The following is an 18415-nucleotide window of genomic DNA, read 5'->3' on the forward strand; positions in this document are numbered from 1 at the left end:
AGATTTAGCGGGGAGTGGAAATACAATTTTTTCTTTGCGTCACCTCCACGTTTAAGATAGGCAGCGCATGCAAATCAGATGATGCGGTGGTTACTTCTCTATTTGAGAAAACTTTAGTGGTTTCTTCGTTTGCCAACTTATATTACAAAAAGAAGAATGACTGACTGTTTTGAAATGGTGTGCGTATAGGTGCTGCGGCCGGTGTCTGCGATCAACTGCCTGGAGGTGTGGGAGTACTACGTGAGCGAGGAGCTGTCGCACGGGACGCCGTACGAGCTGGAGCTGGCGGCGTGCGGCGAGCCGGAGCCCCGCGCCGCGCGCCGCGTGCTCACCGCCGGCTACGACAGCGTGCAGCGCTGCTTGCCCGACGCCTTCAGCGGCCTGCTGGAGCGCGTGCGCCAGCTCGAGCTGGAGCTGGGACATCTGCCGCAGAAGTGGCGCGTGCGCTGGGACCAGCTAGAGCTACCCAACACCCTGGAGTTACAGGTACATACGACTCCGACCACCGCCACCATAGTATGACAGCACGCGAATATATGGACAGCAGTCGCTTGGTCCTTTTGAGGAATTTCAGTCGCCACTTATTTTTTTCACGTATTAGGGTAAATATGAAAAAATAACCTAACACCTTAACACGTAGTTCTCTAAAACATAACAAATTATAATTAGGCTAAACATTCGAGTAGTAGTTGTTATTAGTAAATTGTTCTAATGTGCAGTTAGTCAAAATTTGTACAATCCCGTTTTTAAATTTATTTTTACTACTATGTCTTTATCTATATTATCAAAATAACTATTACAAGGATTTCCAATCCGATTAATTGGTGATCGTATTTATCAAGTTATAAAAAAATATGACTGAATGTACAACTGTACTTTATATTTGCAGCGTAACGCGTCGATGTGCAGCAGCGTGGTGCGGCGTGCGACGGCGGCGGCGCACCGGCGCAGCACGCTGGAGGTGCTGGTGCGCGGGCTGGCGGCGGCGCCCGCGCACGCCCCGCACGCGCCGCCCGCCGCGCCCGCGCACCGCTGGGCGCCCGCCGCGCACGCCGCGCCCGCGCGCTGCGACCACTGCGGAGATCTGCTCTGGGGACCACTAGAGGTACGCACCAAGTTATAGCCTCCCCACTCACTCTTCTATTTATTTATATCTCCTTTCTCTTTCCTACATTGTATGTTTGTTCTCAGAGCGGCGTGCGGTGTGTGGACTGCGGCGCGGCGTGCCATGAGCGGTGTGCGGAGACGTTCTCGCTGCCGTGCACCAAATACAAGGCGCCGCCGCCTGACCGCGACCGCGATCTGCGCACCAACGTGGCCAACAGTACGTATACGTGTACGCACACACTACGTACGCTACGTGTGCTACACGTGCTACACGTCCACTTTTACTACATGCGCTAGTAGTGCTACTAGTGCTACGAGTGCTACATACAGAACGCTACATGCGCTACGTGTGCTAAGTGTGCTACGTACGCTAATTATGTTATATGTGCTATGTTCGCTACGTGTCCTGCTTGTGCTACTTGTGCTACGTTTACTACTTATGCTACATGCGCTACGTGCTACATAAACTTGTATGTCTGTTGCAGGTGTGGCGACGCTGCAGTCGTCGTCGCAGCAGTACTACGAGCAGTTCTCCTCCAACGTGGCGGAGGACCGCACGCACGAGGGACATCTATACAAGCGCGGTGCACTGCTCAAGGGGTGGAAACAACGGTACTGTACCTATTGTGTAGATTTATAATCGAGTTCAATAGAAATTATAATAAACAAATCTAAAAATTGTATTACTATATCACTTCTCACTAATGTTATAAATGGGAGAGTTTAGATGGATGCATGTTTGTTAGAGCTTGCAGCCTAAACGCCTGAAAGGATCTTGATTAAATTTGGCAAAGACGTATAGCATAGTCTGTAAGACAACATAGGCTACTCACTTTTGCTTTTTTGATCCAGGCGGACGGAGTCGCGGACGGAAGCTAGTAATGTAATAATGAACTTAATAAAAAGGATACGTTTGCACTTTACCGATCAAAATATCATAGACAATGAATTACATTTTCCAATGTTACATGATTTCACATTTCCAATATCTTGTATTATTAATTGAAATAGAACATAGTGCAGGTGATCTTGAGCTAAAAGATAATAGACAGTCCTTAACAAATTATATTGGATATTTATTATATTTCATTCTAAAGCTTTTTTAATATGATTTTCCAGTTGGTTCGTGTTGGACTCTATCAAGCATCAGCTGCGATACTACGACGCGATGGAGGACTCCCACTGCAAAGGATTTATTGGTAAATCAGATTTACGATACTTTGGGTCTGTCCCACCAAATTGTAAATTGTCTGAAAATAATCCAATGTGTAAAATTTGTGATAGAAATATCGGATTTTGTTAAATTATCTGACAGTGAGTGATTGTCAGCTGACAATAACGTCACTTGGCCTATCCCAGGCCTGTCCCACCACTGTATGATAGAGCTCTACCAGACAGTGGTGGGACAAGCCCTTTGTATTCTCTGTTTAAATACAATAATGATATTGTTTTTGTGTGTGTCAGACCTGGCGGAGGTGATAACAGTGACGCAGGCAGCGCCGGCGCCGGGGCCGCCCAAGAAATGTGACGACAGATCTTTCTTTGATGTGAGTTGCAATTTATATATAATGAGCTCTCGCGCGCAAAAATCGTTAGCGCGGATTTAAAAATTTTACTGTAATGTTAAATGAGAAATAATTGTCCAATTTTGTATTAATGGTTAAATGATTTATTACAGTTACGAACGAGTCGACGGACGTACAATTTCTGTGCGAGCGACGCGAACGCTGCGCAGGAGTGGATAGAGAAACTGCAGGCCTGTCTGCAGTGAGCGGTCTCTGCGGTCTGCGGACTGCAGTGAGCGGTCTGCGGCTGCGGTCTGCGGTCTGCAGTGAGCGGTCTGCGGCTGCGGTCTGCGGTCTGCAGTCTCTGTGCGGACCAGACCGAACACAGGATTGTAAATAAATTTCTGTCAAGACTATACACATTGCAGTGTTTATGATTTAAGTTGTACACATGCCATCTCTTCCTGTTTCTTTAAAGAAAAAAGAGACAACATGTGTTACTGTAATCGAAACTCAGATTGTTTTTTTATGTTCATTAGATATTGAGTAAATTGACGTAAGCTTTGAAAATACCTCAAAATTCTTTAAAAGCAAAGAAATATTCCAAATTAAAAAGCATTTTCTAATTTTAATCACGTAACAGTCACAATTACTTTGGCGTTGGATTTTAAACTTTATGACAAAAAGATAAGTGTTAAAATTAAATGAAGCAAAAGGGAAAAGATCTAAAACATGGAAAGCAACAATCTTCCATTTAATTTGTTTGCTGACCTTGAGATTATTTTGTCATTAATTTTATAAGTTGCATTATTTATCTGTCTGTACATTACATACTATATTTTAAATAGATAATTAATTTTTTTTATATAAAAATAACTCTTCACATATATTTAAAGATTTCTAAACAATTATATTGCGTTTCCATAAAACGGAATTATACAAAACTCATATAATTGAGGTTAGAAATGTTTTTGTATGTGTTCTTGAAATATGGAAACTATTTATGAGAAATCTTTAGATTTTTTGTGAAGTGTTGGTAGTCTACGCTAGATTTAACTATATTATATTATTGTTACGTTATGTAAATATTTTATTATTAATTGTTGTGTAAAGTCTTCTGTTTTACTTTTTTTAATACATGTTAATCGCATTTATATTGTACCCGTGGCCTGACGTGTTTATAAACATACAGAAAAATATATTACCTCCTTTTGGGATTTCAAAAATGAATACAATATATTGACTGAAATTAATACAAAAAAAAATAGCACACTCAGAGTTATTTAGGAATTAAGGAAGCTCCTACGTTTAGATTTAAGCTTAAAGTCAGAGGTTTTTAAATATTTTGGCTTGAAATTTCGTTCTTACGCGTAGAACACCATTTTTAGCGTATAAAAAGCGCAGATGATTTTAAGCGGTTGAGATATTTAAAAATACGCATAGTTACAATAGTTAAATACTAAAGTATCCCTTAGTGAGGGAAAACACTGATAATGATTATTTTAGCAGTTTTTTCAAGACTCTGAGTGAAAAATTTTTAAGGACTGTGTTATCGCGGGCCGCGGTCACCCGAGATATAACAAGCTTTATATCATCACAGTGTATATGTTTCTTTGTATGTTACATCGTTGTTGTGTTAGAGTGGGTTTACACTGTCCACTTGCATCATATTGCTATCTCTTCAATTCTCTTTGACAAAACAAAGACGGCAATATTGTACAAGTGTGAGTGGAATTCTACGTTATTACAAGAGATGTTGGGAATCTCGAGATTTTGTTATGTGTAACGTTTTGTATATAGGACTGTTTGTGTTGACATATCACATGATGCGGGGTTTATTGTGTTGATTATTGTGCGTTTACATTGACGAAACAACAAAAAACATGTCTCTTCTGTTGGGATAAACTTTTATGTTAGAATACAGTATGCATGAAATCTATGACGCAGAAATAATTCAAGTAAGAAAAATGTGGAATACATTACTCGCTTATGTAAAGACAAAATCAGTTAGACATTTAACTATGAATGAAATTTAGCTGAAATAAGGGTTTTTGTTTACTTTGTGTTAGTAAAATCAATTTGGCAAATCAAAATTTACCGTCCGTTACTAATCACTTTCCAATGTATTTTCAAAATTCGCTACAAATTTGTGCCAAAACGCATGATGTGCACTAAATTTGCTCAGAATCATTTCGTACAAAATTATATTAAAAGCTTTATTTATTACCTCACTTAGTCAATGAACAAAGGGAGCCCCTTGTTTGGACTCTTGACTCCAAAAAGGGCGCTCTGATGAACTTTTAGAAATTCATAATAAGTTTTGTAATAAAATACTAAATTATTTAAACTAATTTTTAAACTATCCCTAATTCTGCAATGGACTGTATAATTCACAAATATTTTTAAGGATTACAAGCTTGACGACCAATTTAGAAAATCATTTAGTGCCCTCCTGGTTGACCTTCAGCTGCTACCAATTAACTTAGCTGCGTAATTACTTTCTCAAGGATTGACAGCTAGGGTCACCTGAAGACCCTGACTTTCAGCATAAGGTTGTTTACTTGTAGAAACTGGATTCATCACAAAAGTGCCACTCTAACTTCACGCACATGTTTCTGTAACAACCTTACTGACTCACTAAACTCATTCAATATCCGGCTCGAAGGACCATATGGGCTCCTGACTCCAAAAAGGGCGCTCTTATGAACTCTCACAAATTAATTGGTTTTGTAATAAAATACTAGTTTTCCGTGACTTATTTTGTTTATTTGTGACAGTTGATATTTTCTTTTTTCCTTATAAAAGCGATACAAACTCATTAATATAATTATAATTTTTGCCGAGAAATTCTTTATCTTTCTTAGTGTAGATTTTAATAGTTAAATCAACACTAAGGGAGATCATTTGCAATGTGTGGGGCAGTAAATCTTGTCTGACATATCTTATCTCTTATGCTTATGTTAGCTTCGCTTAGAGCCGCCTTGGCCGCTGTATGTCCACGTGTCGTGTTCGTGTCTGTTCGTTGGTAATGTTGAGAAGCGCAGAATGTAAGCACTGTGTACAATGGAATTAAACGAGATTTTTAAATTGATAAGAGTTTTCATTTTTATTAAACGCCGAAAAAACCCTTTCCCTTTGTCCCAACCAAAGTTAGCTCACCAGTTAAGTTTTATTATTTTTCGCAGTTTGGAAACTAGATGTTAATGTACAGCAGTCCCACAAACTTGAAATTTTGAACATAGAAAGAAGTCAACGTATAGTCAGAAAGGAAAAAAATCCAGAAATTTATTAAGTTTTCAATTTAGAAATGTAATAACCATTTTAACTTAACCTCTAAATTTTTCAGTATTATTAGGTAGGGAAGAGTTTAACTTACTGGTTTTTAAATACTTAAATTAAGTAGGATAACATGCGAAAAGAAGCGAGATCCCATTTTTATACATCTAATCCATTGTTTTTTGACATCTAACACATTTTTGTAGGAGAAGCGAAACTCGGCATTTTTTATAGTTTTCATGCGTGGTCTGGTGGATAAATAATAAATAAAACAACATGGATCATGTGTAACAATTTTTATTTTACCAATATTAATAATATATTAACATAATATGTGGTCCATAGCCACCCTCTCTCTGATAATATTATAATACAATGAATTTCTCACAAGTGGTCTTTGAACCCATAACAAATTAAACAAATACATCTACGTCTAGTTTGAAACTACCAGCGACCAACATCGCCAGTCGCTGGACGAACTCAAAACGAAATAAAAAACAGGAAAGAAAAGATAAACATTCGTTAATATATTAACTATCAATATTTAACCTAAGCGGGGCGGCGCTAGTGTAGCGCGCTTAAACAAGAAATTAGCACCTCCGAGTCAAAAAGCGGCAATTTGTATAAGATCCAAAACAAATCGTTAGGCCTCGTCTCGCCGCCAGAGGGCCGCCGCCCCGCAAATATACATTTATATACAATGGGAAATAAATATTCTATATGCAAGAAGATACATCGCGTATGTACACCGCTATCACAACTGTACACCCTCGCCGCGGACCAGCCCAGCTGACATTTGCCGGCTTCCATCTCAGAAACATCCTTACAGAAATAAGTATGTCTATTTTCTGAACAGAATGAAAGTGTTCGTTCTTATGTTCGACATGGTGAAGAAAATCACTTGAAAAAATAAATACTGTTGAAAAAATCAAGTGATTATTAGTAACAAAGTCAGCTGGCCCAGTCCGCTCTGCTCCGCCCACTCTCTGATATTGGCGTCAACTTTTTGGCTTCGCTAATGCTCCGAGGCTGAACCTCGACTCTAGGGGACATAAAACTCTAACCGTATTACTATTGCGATAATATCCAACTCAATACTCCCGGATCGTAATAATAAAATTTACAACAATTCGCATACAAACGTCACTAAAAATTACAAAGCATTTTTTGGTTTCCACGTTAACAAATAATTTTTATCCAAAAATATGTCCGTAGCGTCCGCGAGCGAACGTATTTATAAAATGTACAAAATCGTTCGCAACAATATTTAAAAACCTCACATTAAATGCGTCAAAAATACGAAGTTCGGTGTTCGATGTGTCGATTGAATCGATTCATAAGGCAGCTTGACACGAAAATCGAATGAAAATGCGTAAAAAAAAGTGTATTTTCGCCCAATAAAATAATCGTTAAAAAATGATTTTATAAATTTTGCGAATAATTGTTTTCAACATTAAAAACAATCAAATTTAAATTCAGTTACAATTATTGCTTTGTTTCAGACATAAGATGCGGGTCACTTTGTTAAAATAAATACACCGAGTACATTTCTACTCTTCCGACGAAAATAGTTACATCGCTTTCGACGGAGATGTCACCTTTTTCGTCAGATAAGTTGATTACTATAATATAAACAACGCGGGCGATGACACTGCTAACGTATCCGTTGTCCAAAATGTTTCGTGTTTCAAATACTATGATAAAAAGCATTTTATCACATAACTTTCATTGTTACAGTGTTTTGACGATAGTTTAACAAATACGATAGCGGACAGGTACAAGCTGCCAACATATTTGGTGCCCCCACTGCGCCGGTGCCCCCACTGCGCCAGTGCCCCCACTGAGCTAGTGCCCCACGGGCTCCACGTAGTTAGCGGGGTAGAGGCCGACGCGGCCGTCCTTGCGTCCCTTGCACCAGCCCTGCTCGTCCTCGTCTTCTAGTTTTTCGAATAGATCGCCTGAAAATAAATAATACAGAAAAGTTGCTTTATTTATTGCCCTTCTGTCTACTTCGAGTACAAGTGACTGTGGGCTTTATTATTATTTATGGTAAACCTAATGTTAAAAGGTAGATACTATTGTCTACAAATTGAATAGCACAGGTCTATTTCAATATATGGTTCGATCGTCTGAACAAATTGTAGCTATAGCTGTCTCCTTTTAAACACTCCGTCTGATTCATATGAGTATACAGCTGTCTCTGTCACTCACCCTGCCGGAAGCTGAGCTCGTCGCTCTCCGCGCCGGTGTAGTCGTAGAGCGCGCGCACCGGCACGCCGGGCTCGCCCGAGTCCTCCAGCGCGCCGCCCTCCTCCTCCCACTCCTCCTCCTCGAAGGGGTTCTCCTGCCGGCCCTCCCCGCGCCCCTCGCCCCGCCGCGCCGCCTCGCCCCGCCCCTCGCCCCGCACGCCCTCCTTGCTGGGGGACGTCTTGCCCGACTTTGGAGCGCTCGCTGTGCCATTCCTAATTTAAAAAATTGATTACTACAAAATTTTAACTTTCGCCGGCGACTACGTGTGCGTTGTATTAAGAAGTAAGTTGCGCATGTATTTCAGAGTATTTTCCATCGCCAAATTTCATCGAGATCCGTTCAGCAGTTTAGGCTACAAACAACGAACATCCATCTGAACTTTCGTATTTATAACATTAGTAAGAAGTAAAAGTACATAAAATAACTTCGTTTCATGAGTTGACTACTATTATTTGTAGCAAACTAACTCGACAGCTGGGTTTATCTCTGTGATGGTGTACAGCGGCAGCGCGTCCGCGTTGAGTGCGAGCGCGCGGCGCGCGGGGCGCGGGCCGGCGTGCGCCGCGCGGCAGCACTTCGACGTACACATGAATATATCGAGACGCTCTATGCTGGAGATGGCAGGGTACAGGATTAGGATAAGGGAAAGGTAATGATTAAGGAAGAAGTAACTATTCTCGTGTGTCGTTTCAACGTCAAAATTAAATAGGAAAACGGGAAATTCATCGCTGTTAGTACGAAAATTCTTTTTACTTTTTTTTTTGTAAAAATTATAAGGTAAACACAATATTTTAAAAATACCATACTAAGATTTGTATTTTTGTATGTGTTTAAATAACTCAAAAACCACTGGGCCGATATTAAAATTTCCTAATAAACAGCATATTTCATGCGAACGAAGTCGCGAGCAACAGCCAGTTGTTACATAAGTCAGAGAAAGCCAGTCTATGAAATTTGCCTTTGGTGTCTATGGGGTATGTTTGTTGTGGAAGGGGGGATGAGAAGTGAGGAGGTAAAGGGTGTAATATTGTGTACTGACGTGACAGCGATGGGCGCGCTGATGGTCTTCTTGTCGATGGTATTGTTGCCGCTGGGCGTGTTGTGCAGGGCGACGCTCTGCGTGCTGTTCATCGTATCCGAATGGTTCGCGTTTTTACTCGTCTTCGTTGAATTTATCGGCGGCAACTCCTGTTTTTACAAAAAAATAATTAATAACTTTTACTGGATAAAAGCATTAACTTAAAGATTATTGACTTTAAAATTAACTTAATTTCAAATTTTAATATCTTTAGCTAGTAATATTAAATCTTAAACTCATAATACTTTAAGTATATTAAGTTCTGAATTCTTCTTCTTATCAAAGTTATTTAATAGTATCTTCGCATTTTAAGCAATATTTTATAGATTTGTGTTAATATTCAGTTGTTACTAACGTGCCAAAATGCAAAATTTCTAAAGCTACATCCATCATGCAACATTTATAAAAAAAATAACATAAAAAGCGCAATAAAATATAGATAAAAATGAGAATGACCCACTACCAGACTAACTGAGATCCATGCATGAGTACGGCTACAAATTATTACTCTAAAATTATCCTAAAAAATACACAATTACAATTATTCATAATTTCATGAATACTAACCGTGTCATGTTTATGTTTCATTCTCATTTGAATCTTTGGGACTAATCACAGTGACATGAGATTTGAGAAATAACTTTACAGTTGGCACAGAGACAATGTGCAAATTTAGTTCGTTGTAACGTAGAATTAACGGGGGGAGGGCACTTCATCGTATTAGCAAATTTTCACGTCTGTATTACCAAAAAAATAATAAAATGTTTTCTTTGGTATACTGTGTTTAGTCCCTTTTGTAAAAAAGACTTCGCTCAAACAACTATATTTTACAATTGTAACAGAAATAGTTGTTTTTGCGTTGCAACATGAATGGATACAACTCGTACCAATTAACTGTCAACTAAAGATTATTGAATTTCCACTGTCATAATATTGTATAACAATTTTACCTTCCCTCTCATCCTCTATATAAAAATACAGAGATATTGTTAAGAGAGTTGAAATTAACTATTATTAGTACGAGTTGTGTGTGTGTATGTATGACGTACGTCCTCGCTGACGGGGCGCTGGTTGAGCAGCGTGATGGGACCCGTGGGCAGGCTCTCCTTGGACTTGCCCTTCGCGATGTCCCGGAACTCCTCCGTGTACTCCTGGTGCACAGCACGCGGTCAGCGGCCAGCGGCCACCGCACGCGACACGCACCCGCACACGGCAGGACATTGCCAGTTTACATTTACTCATGTAAACTTCGATTTAATTTTGTAAACTTTACATTTAAAGGTGTAAACTTTGTCATTTTACATTTCAGACTGTAAACTTTGTAATATTTTTTATCTATCCAATGTCCCACCGTGTCGTGTCGAGGCGATAATTAAAAAAAAAAACAAAATGAAAAGTAACAAAAATCAGAGGAAACAAAATGTAAAAGTTCCATACAAAGCTAGTGTTTATTAGAAGCGGATTGCGGTTGTTCTGAGCTGGTTCTGGCAAACCATGCGGTGTTGCGACTGTGCGGTTGCATTGTTTTTGAACATGTTTAATATAACAGTTTATTGGAACCTTAGTTTCTTGTCTCCATCACATTAATTTCCCGTGGTGGGGGTGCGTATGAGGGGGTGTCGTGAGGGTGCACCTTGGACGATCTGGTGCTTTGCTATATCCATCTGATCATCACGGGGTGACGTGTGGCGTGCTACACCATTCTCACATTTCTTTTTTTTTTTAGTGCACATGAACGATTTCGCAGAGTTGATTTGGGAGATATTTTTAAATCACTTCAATTACTTTTTTCGTGATACCATTTCCTGTTATTGGCAATATCGTGGTATCTGTTTTTCTCATAAAGAGATATTTAGAAAACTCTACTATTCATTTGTAACACGTGCCTTGTCCACTCCCGCCATGGGTGCATGTCTGCCCACACCGTGTTCTCGTACCGGTATGAACATGGGGTTGACATAGCAACCGTCGTGTAGGCTGTAGCTACAGATGGAGGGCGCCACTCGTGACTTGCTGTCCTCCCCTCCGAAACACAGCCGGAGGGGGAGGGCGTCCCACAAGGAGGGCAGCCGGGGGCGGAAGGCGGCGATGCGCTCTAGCGCTGTAGAGGCCGCTAGGAGGAATGCGAATCGTGCCTCCGGATCCTCCGTCGAGGCCTCCTTGCAACGTATATTCAATCAGACTCTACTCTTTACTCATTGGTGACACTTTCTATAGTCATATATCAAAATACCCTCACGAACGATTGCAAATATTTTTAAATTTTATTTCTAAAAAACAATAGTAAAGTTGTGAAACATGTTCCAATATTTGTTCAAATGTTCGTCAAATCTGGATCGAACACTCTCAATATTGACTCGTTAATCGGCTCAGCACAGTCCGCGGGCGTCTATCGACGTGTGTTACAATTTAGATATGGACCGGTGAATAAAAATGATTTAAAAACAGTTTAATAATTTACCTTAGAACTAAATAATAGAATTCATTACTTCAACCGGTCCAACTATGTTCAAATATCCAACTATACAAAAGCCTATAAGTCTAACATGCTCATAATATCCGCATCTGGTAGCTTCTAGAAAGGGTAAGAATAGGGGGCAAAAGAAATAGAAGCAATCGAGTTAATACATAACAAACAACATCGCTGTTACTATATAAAGGCGGGTTCACACGTGCGTAACTCTGACGAGGTTCACGATCTAATCTAATGAGTGTTCTATGTTAGGTGACCTCGTCTGTTAGGCACATGGGGGGTGTCGGGTGGTGTGGGTTACCTCGAACTGCGGCCATGCCATCGCCATGTTGACTCCGTGGTTATTCGCCCACCATTTCAAATCCTTTTGGTGGTCAGCGTTGTTTATCGTATGATGGAATTCTTCGTATATTTGTGGTAAACTGGAAAAGTATAAATTACAGTATACAATACAATTTTGATCCTTATTTCCTTACACTAAAGTCTATAATATATCACTTACGTGGGCTCTTGACTGATATTTAGGCACTTATGGAAGCTGAACAGCACGTCTTTGAAGAATGTTAGTCTCTGTGCTTCCATCTGTTGGCAGCGCTCGAACACCGCGGTCATATCCTCGATGTACCGCGGGTTGTAGCCAGTGATCTCAGCCAGCGCTGCTTGGTACTTTTCGCGGGACTTGGATACTTCTTCTCGACACTTCGATACGCGTTCCGCCATCTTTTTAACCTGGAAATGAAAGTATTTTGGTTATGTTGCGGCTCAGAAGGCTTAATATATTCACTAGCATACGATATAGGGTGTGTGCTTTAGCATACATAGGAGTATGGGAGTCTTAGAGCGCGGGGGGGGGCGCACTCAAATAATAAGAAAAACTAACAATTCATCAAAATTATTAGGGGCAACTCAAAATAATTCCATATTGAGTTTTTTTGAGTAAAATAACTATGACAACAATTGAAACAGATTATAAAGAGACCTTTGATATTTCAAAGTACAGTTAATAAAAGTTACATTTTGTTCATATCTCGACATGTGTTAAAATCTGATCAAATACTAACTATTATTTCACAATTCTTTGCTCAATAAAACATGATTGAGCACACGTTGTTTCTACATTTATTTATCACATCTTGTTAATTAGCAAATATGGAAAAATATTCTAATTTATTATACTACGAATTTACGGAAATACAAACAAAATGAGCACATACATTTGAATGAAACAGTAAATTTTAAAAGTACTTTCATTCGTACTTAGCATTCTAAAATACAGGAATAGGGATATGTTTTAATCACGTAAATTATTTAAATAGGCGTGAAATTCCAATTCCTGAGAGGTGTAGGCGAACGTGGGCGTTCATCCCTCGCTGTACCACTTCAATTGAAATGCCACCCCTAATGATGAATGACAACCCTGACGAATATCGAATTTCACTATACATGAAACCGAATATAGAGATCTATAGGGTTGTCAAAAATTATCAAATTAATTTAGCGACAAAAATTAAAACGTAAAAAACATTGAGAAAACTAGCTGCAAATATGTCCTGTTTATTAACAAACAATCTAAAAACTTCTCACAGATATATTTTTGATATATCGGCATTGCCATTCTCATTAACACGTTTAGCAACAACTAGCAGATAATTAATATTGACAATTTCTTACCAAAATCATTTGCTGTTTGCAAACAAAAAAATACATTATTCAGCACAATATAAATAAAAAACTGTGAGATTTTGTGTGACACAAAACTGCGGACGGGATAAAAAAATCTATTTTCTAATTATCATAGATAATACAATAAAATAAAAAAAAACTAATATAAGCATAAAATGTACATACAATCAATTGTTCTATAATGTTGTCATAATATGTATAAATATTATAAAAAGTGCATCACAAAGAACGCGTTTAGTCTGGGCGGCGTATTATGAAAAACACTGTTCAGACAAAAGGTTACGCGACCATTGTGGATGCGCCGTCCTTCCGGCGTAACCCCAGACAAGTGGCGCTTCACAAAACTGAATAGACATTACGCCAGGGCTGTTCCATAATACATCAGTTTAACAGACTGGGATGCAAGGTATAAAGGTAGGAGGCCTCATTTTAGACCATATCCTTTGTCACCATTTTCTTATACGGTAAGGATGGGAAGGGAAGGATTTGACGGTGGAGGAGACGAATAGGACGCATAGAGGAAATATCCTCTTCATGTGCCTTTCCTTCTTCGGTGAAAACAACGCAAAAGTATGGAGATAGGTTAGTCTTGTAGCGCATAGACTACTAACAACCGAATATTCCATTGCAATTTTAAAGTCTGACTGTGAGTACGTATGACGCCCAGTATTTCGCCGTTAGGTTTAATTCAGTGTAATTATTTAAGAAAAATAAACCGGTAGAGTATTTTCTAGTTTACGCTTATGCGGGATGCTTCAAATTTAGTAACACGCGCAAAGTATAAAGTTTATAACAAGCTAGTTAAAGCTCGGTATTTCAATCGAAGCGCAAAGTTAGTGGCTTAGGAAGGATTTAAAGTAAATTTAGTTACTTTAAGTTGCGAACGTAATAAAGGTCAAATATAATTAAAATTTGTACAATATTTGCAGGGAAAACAAGGGATTCGAAGACAATCAGATTTTTTGTTAACACAGGTGCGCACATTATCTAATAACTAGCTTTTTCCCGCAATTTTGTCGGTGTGGAATTTTAAAAAACTAAAGAGGCCGAATTTCATCGACATCCGTTCAGCAGTTCAAGCGCAAAAAATCCAACAAATATTCATCCATCCATCCAAACTTTCGCATTTATAATATTAGTAAGATTAGAGGACGGTTCTCTCTCATAAAAGGTTTATTTAATTACTGCTTGTTGTGTCAACCCTATAGTAATACATGTGGCTATACTTAGAAGTCACTTAGTTAGATTGACCATGCGTATTCAGTGAGGGGCCCTTTTCACCCCCTCAAGTAACACCCGCTGAGGTTATTGTTTCTCGCACGATTTCATCACGTACACGTCAATACTCATACAGAGATTGGTTAACAAGATTTTTAATTGAATTCAATAAATAATTTAGTAGCTTCAATCATTAGTTTCCCTCTACCGGAATACTTTTACAAAAACGTATTGTCATCTCTACTTTTTCAAAGAGATTGAGTGAGACAGCGATACTTTCAAGTACATGTATTTTGACATTGGAAATCCAGGCTACATACCTAGAAATACGCAATAGATATCTTGTTATTTGTCGAGATTTGAAAAATATTTTATCTTATCTGTGCAACTCAAATATGTCTTCTTTTGTGGTCGTTGGATTAGTGCTGTGCTCGCATTCGGCTCAAGGTTTATTACGACTGCTTAAAAATATGCTTGAAAATTATTTAACTACTATGAAGTCATTTTTATTATCTATTCAGCGAATTAGGGCTTATGTTGAAAGAGTAACTTTTGGAATTAAGGCACATTACAACTTTATGAACTACATTTTGTATCAATTTAAAGGCCTTTTAAATTCAGTTTCTTTTTCTACCTTTAATATGAATTTCAAAAGACTTGAAATGTTCAGCATAAATAGTATTTGGAAAAGAGAGAAGGACCTTCAAGACACACAAATTGACCCAATCGGTAGTGTAAGTTGGTATATTATTCTTCACATAAACTAATCCCTTTGAGCTGTGTGCATCGTACTTTCAGTCTGCTAGTATGCAAATTTACATGCATTCAGAGATTGCTAATCAAATTGATTTTGGTGGAAAATAGTAACAAAATCGGCTGCTACATTAAATACCTTAAAATATAAGCGTAGGTACTAGATAAGCCTCGTATAAGCCATTAAAGTTCTGCGGAGCGTGTGGTTAAAGCGGCAAAGAGATTTTCCGACCAGATAAATAACGTGGTAGTAAAAAGCCACAAAGACGTAGACTTGCAACGAAATTCAAACCAAACCGTTAGTAATTTATGGATGGATTATTCTAGTTTAGGGTAAGGAGGTATAGGAAATGGTTCTTTCTGTTCCTTCTCTGTCAATTAAAGAAAGATATTAGAAAAGTTTTATTTGGTTTACATTGCTATTTTGCTAAATTAGGCGCATGCTTGTTTGCTACTTTCTAGTATAAACACACGTGAAAAGACTGCATGTTTTACTTTTGAATTACGTGATTATAGAAAATGAGGTAATTTACATGAAATTGTTACTATTAGTGTGTAATCGTATGTAAATGTCTGTACTATAAACATTAATTTACAAAATAACGTGTTTCAATTAAGGTCAGTTATTACCTCTGTATATTGACTCTTCAATATCACGCAATAAGTGTTACTATATTCAATAAAACGAAAGTAAACTCTAATTGCAGATGTTACAAATCATACTAAATAAATGCCAAAGTTTAGATGGATGGATGTTTGTTAGAGTTTGTAGCCTAAACGGCTGAACTGATGTTGATGAAATTTGGCATAAATATAAAGGTTATTCTGGAAGAACACAGGCTACTTGCTTTTATTTATTTTTATTCCGCGCGAACGGAGTCGCGGGCGAATGTTAGGTTTAAAATAAATAGAAAAACAAAAAAATAGATAGTTTAATTAACAGACAAATACATCAATAACTTTTTATAAACACAATTTTACATGTAAATTATAGAAGAAATAAAGTTTTAATTAGTATATGATAGAGCTAGTGTTGATCGAGACAGTGGTCCATGGCAAAGTGCCAACTAAACCTTGACCTTTGCATACTTCGAAGGTCAATACATTATACAAGATTTCTTTTGTTTTTAAAAACAAAGTATATTATAAAAGTGACACATTCTTAGCTGAATTACCTAGAGACGAAGTTCATTACTAGGTGTATATAAAAACTTACCCTTAGTGTAGATTCATATTTAATTTACACTAAGGGAGTGTCCCGAAGTGACTATTGCTATGAGTATTACTAAAAATGCGTTAAAATAGTAATCTATACTATTATAATAAAGCGTAAACACACATTTCTTTGTTGCTTAAGATGTCAGCAATTACAGCATATTTTTGAATAATTCTTTTTTTAATAAAAAGCCCCACACTTGCGTCACGCTTTAGGCTATATATTTAAACGCCATTAAACTTAGGGGGTAAATATTTTGGATAAAAACTCTAATGTGGGAAAGAGACCATAAGTTGCTGCCAACATCATGGAAGAAAGGTTGTAATTGAGAATTTGACAAATGTAAACAATAAAATAGAATTTTCATAATTTCATGAGGATGAAGCCGCTCGAGAACAGCTAGTTTCTATATAAAAGATATTATAACGCCTTTAAATAATAAAAGTTGTTTTAACATGTTTTCTACTTTTAAAACACTGCGCTGTTAACACAATAGTTTAAGGTTTTTATAGACGGAGCTCAAATAAAATACAAATAATGAGATAAACATTAAAAAGATAAAAACTTCAGGTTCGCTTCGGACGAAGTATTGTCTTTAAATAACAAGTAAAAACTGGGTCAGAGTTAACTGAAAATTTTATGAAAGGAGACAAGAGAGAAACGAGATTAAATAAAAATTGTAGAAATGGACATGCTTTTCGTATAAATAAAATCTTTATTACTTTTAAATGAGTTTAAGAGACTTAGTAATGAAACAAATAAGAACAAATTTTTATAACCTTTTTTTTATAACATAAGGTGGCAAACAAGCAAGCGACCGCTGTCCATAAACATCCGCAATTGCAGATGCGTTGCCTACCCTAAATTGACGGAGGAAAAGACGCACATAAAGAGGACATTTCCCCTTCTCATGCGCCTCCTCCACTTTTCTTTCCCATCCTTTCCTCTGAAGAAAAGGATGGAAAGGAAAAGGGACTAAATTTACGCCTCCGGCACCACACTCATCAGACGAAACACGGAATTGCTTCCACTTCACGCCTGTCTTCTGTGTGGTCGTGGTATTACATCCGTCGAGCCGGCCCATTCGTGCGAAGATGTTAAAGCGGGCTCTACCACTGTTAAACTTAATTAAGTTAACACTTACGCGGTCCCTTTCCCCAGGTAAATCTATCATACGTCGTCTCAGTCATCACTCCCTTCTTGATCACCTTTTACGCAATCAATCCATCTCTTTCTACGTCTACCTCTACCAGTGTACCTCAACACTATAGCGGCAACTTTAAGCTCTTTTTCCACTAGCTAAAAGCTAAACATGAAACAGGAGGTGATTAAAGCATGTTAGTATACAGGATGTGACACTCAGCAATTAATCAAACAGATAAGATTTGCGTGCAAATATTTTATCATTAACAAGTCGGCGGCTATCAAACACTGACGGGTACCGCTATGAACGAGATATTACTCTAGTTTGTAATGCGTTTGTCTCTTGCATTCTCAGGAAGTTTAGTGTACTAACGGTTGATTTGAGTTGTCTGGATACTGCATTAATTATTTACATAGCCTGAATTTTCTTGTATTTGACAGACGGGGAGATTCCTCATTGATTACATATTTAAAATTGTTTTCAAAACTGTTATTTAAATAAAAAAAAACACAAGTATCTCTGATATAATGCTAGAAGATGTGAAAAACACAAGAATCTAAAGAGCCAAGTGACATTTTTTGCTGATTCCTTGCGAGACTTCGTTTTTATCTGACGTATCCCTTAATAAGAATATTGGAGTTAGCCCTAATAAATTCAAGAAATTTGAGTAAATTCATAGATATATCGATTGCATACTGTTAAGTTAGTTATA

General features: G+C 37.9%; 2 protein-coding genes across 8 annotated transcripts in view; one reads left to right on the plus strand and one right to left on the minus strand.

Annotated features, from left to right (window-relative positions):
- Window positions 1-5703, plus strand: part of LOC106105480 (myotubularin-related protein 5) — a 47024-nt gene extending 41321 nt beyond the window's left edge. The window contains 7 exon segments of the mRNA XM_013285810.1: window positions 190-486; window positions 890-1105; window positions 1192-1324; window positions 1593-1719; window positions 2227-2306; window positions 2572-2654; window positions 2786-5703. Of these exon segments, the coding sequence (XP_013141264.1) occupies window positions 190-486; window positions 890-1105; window positions 1192-1324; window positions 1593-1719; window positions 2227-2306; window positions 2572-2654; window positions 2786-2878 (1029 nt within the window). The 3' untranslated portion in view covers window positions 2879-5703.
- A 466-nt stretch (window positions 5704-6169) lies between these two features.
- Window positions 6170-18415, minus strand: part of LOC106105489 (protein kinase C and casein kinase substrate in neurons protein 1) — a 73455-nt gene continuing 61209 nt past the window's right edge. For 2 of the 7 annotated variants that reach the window (XM_013285832.1, XM_013285831.1), the window contains 6 exons: window positions 12192-12418; window positions 11991-12111; window positions 10266-10367; window positions 9178-9326; window positions 8100-8350; window positions 6170-7846 (listed from right to left, as the gene is read on the minus strand). In XM_013285832.1, coding sequence (XP_013141286.1) covers window positions 7734-7846; window positions 8100-8350; window positions 9178-9326; window positions 10266-10367; window positions 11991-12111; window positions 12192-12418 — 963 coding nt within the window. In that variant the 3' untranslated portion in view covers window positions 6170-7733. The other 5 variants (XM_013285834.1, XM_013285833.1, XM_013285829.1 and 2 more) reach the window with 4 other exon arrangements.

This window comes from Papilio polytes, unplaced genomic scaffold (genome assembly GCF_000836215.1).
Source record: "Papilio polytes unplaced genomic scaffold, Ppol_1.0 DF822845.1, whole genome shotgun sequence".
NCBI lineage: Eukaryota > Metazoa > Arthropoda > Insecta > Lepidoptera > Papilionidae > Papilio > Papilio polytes.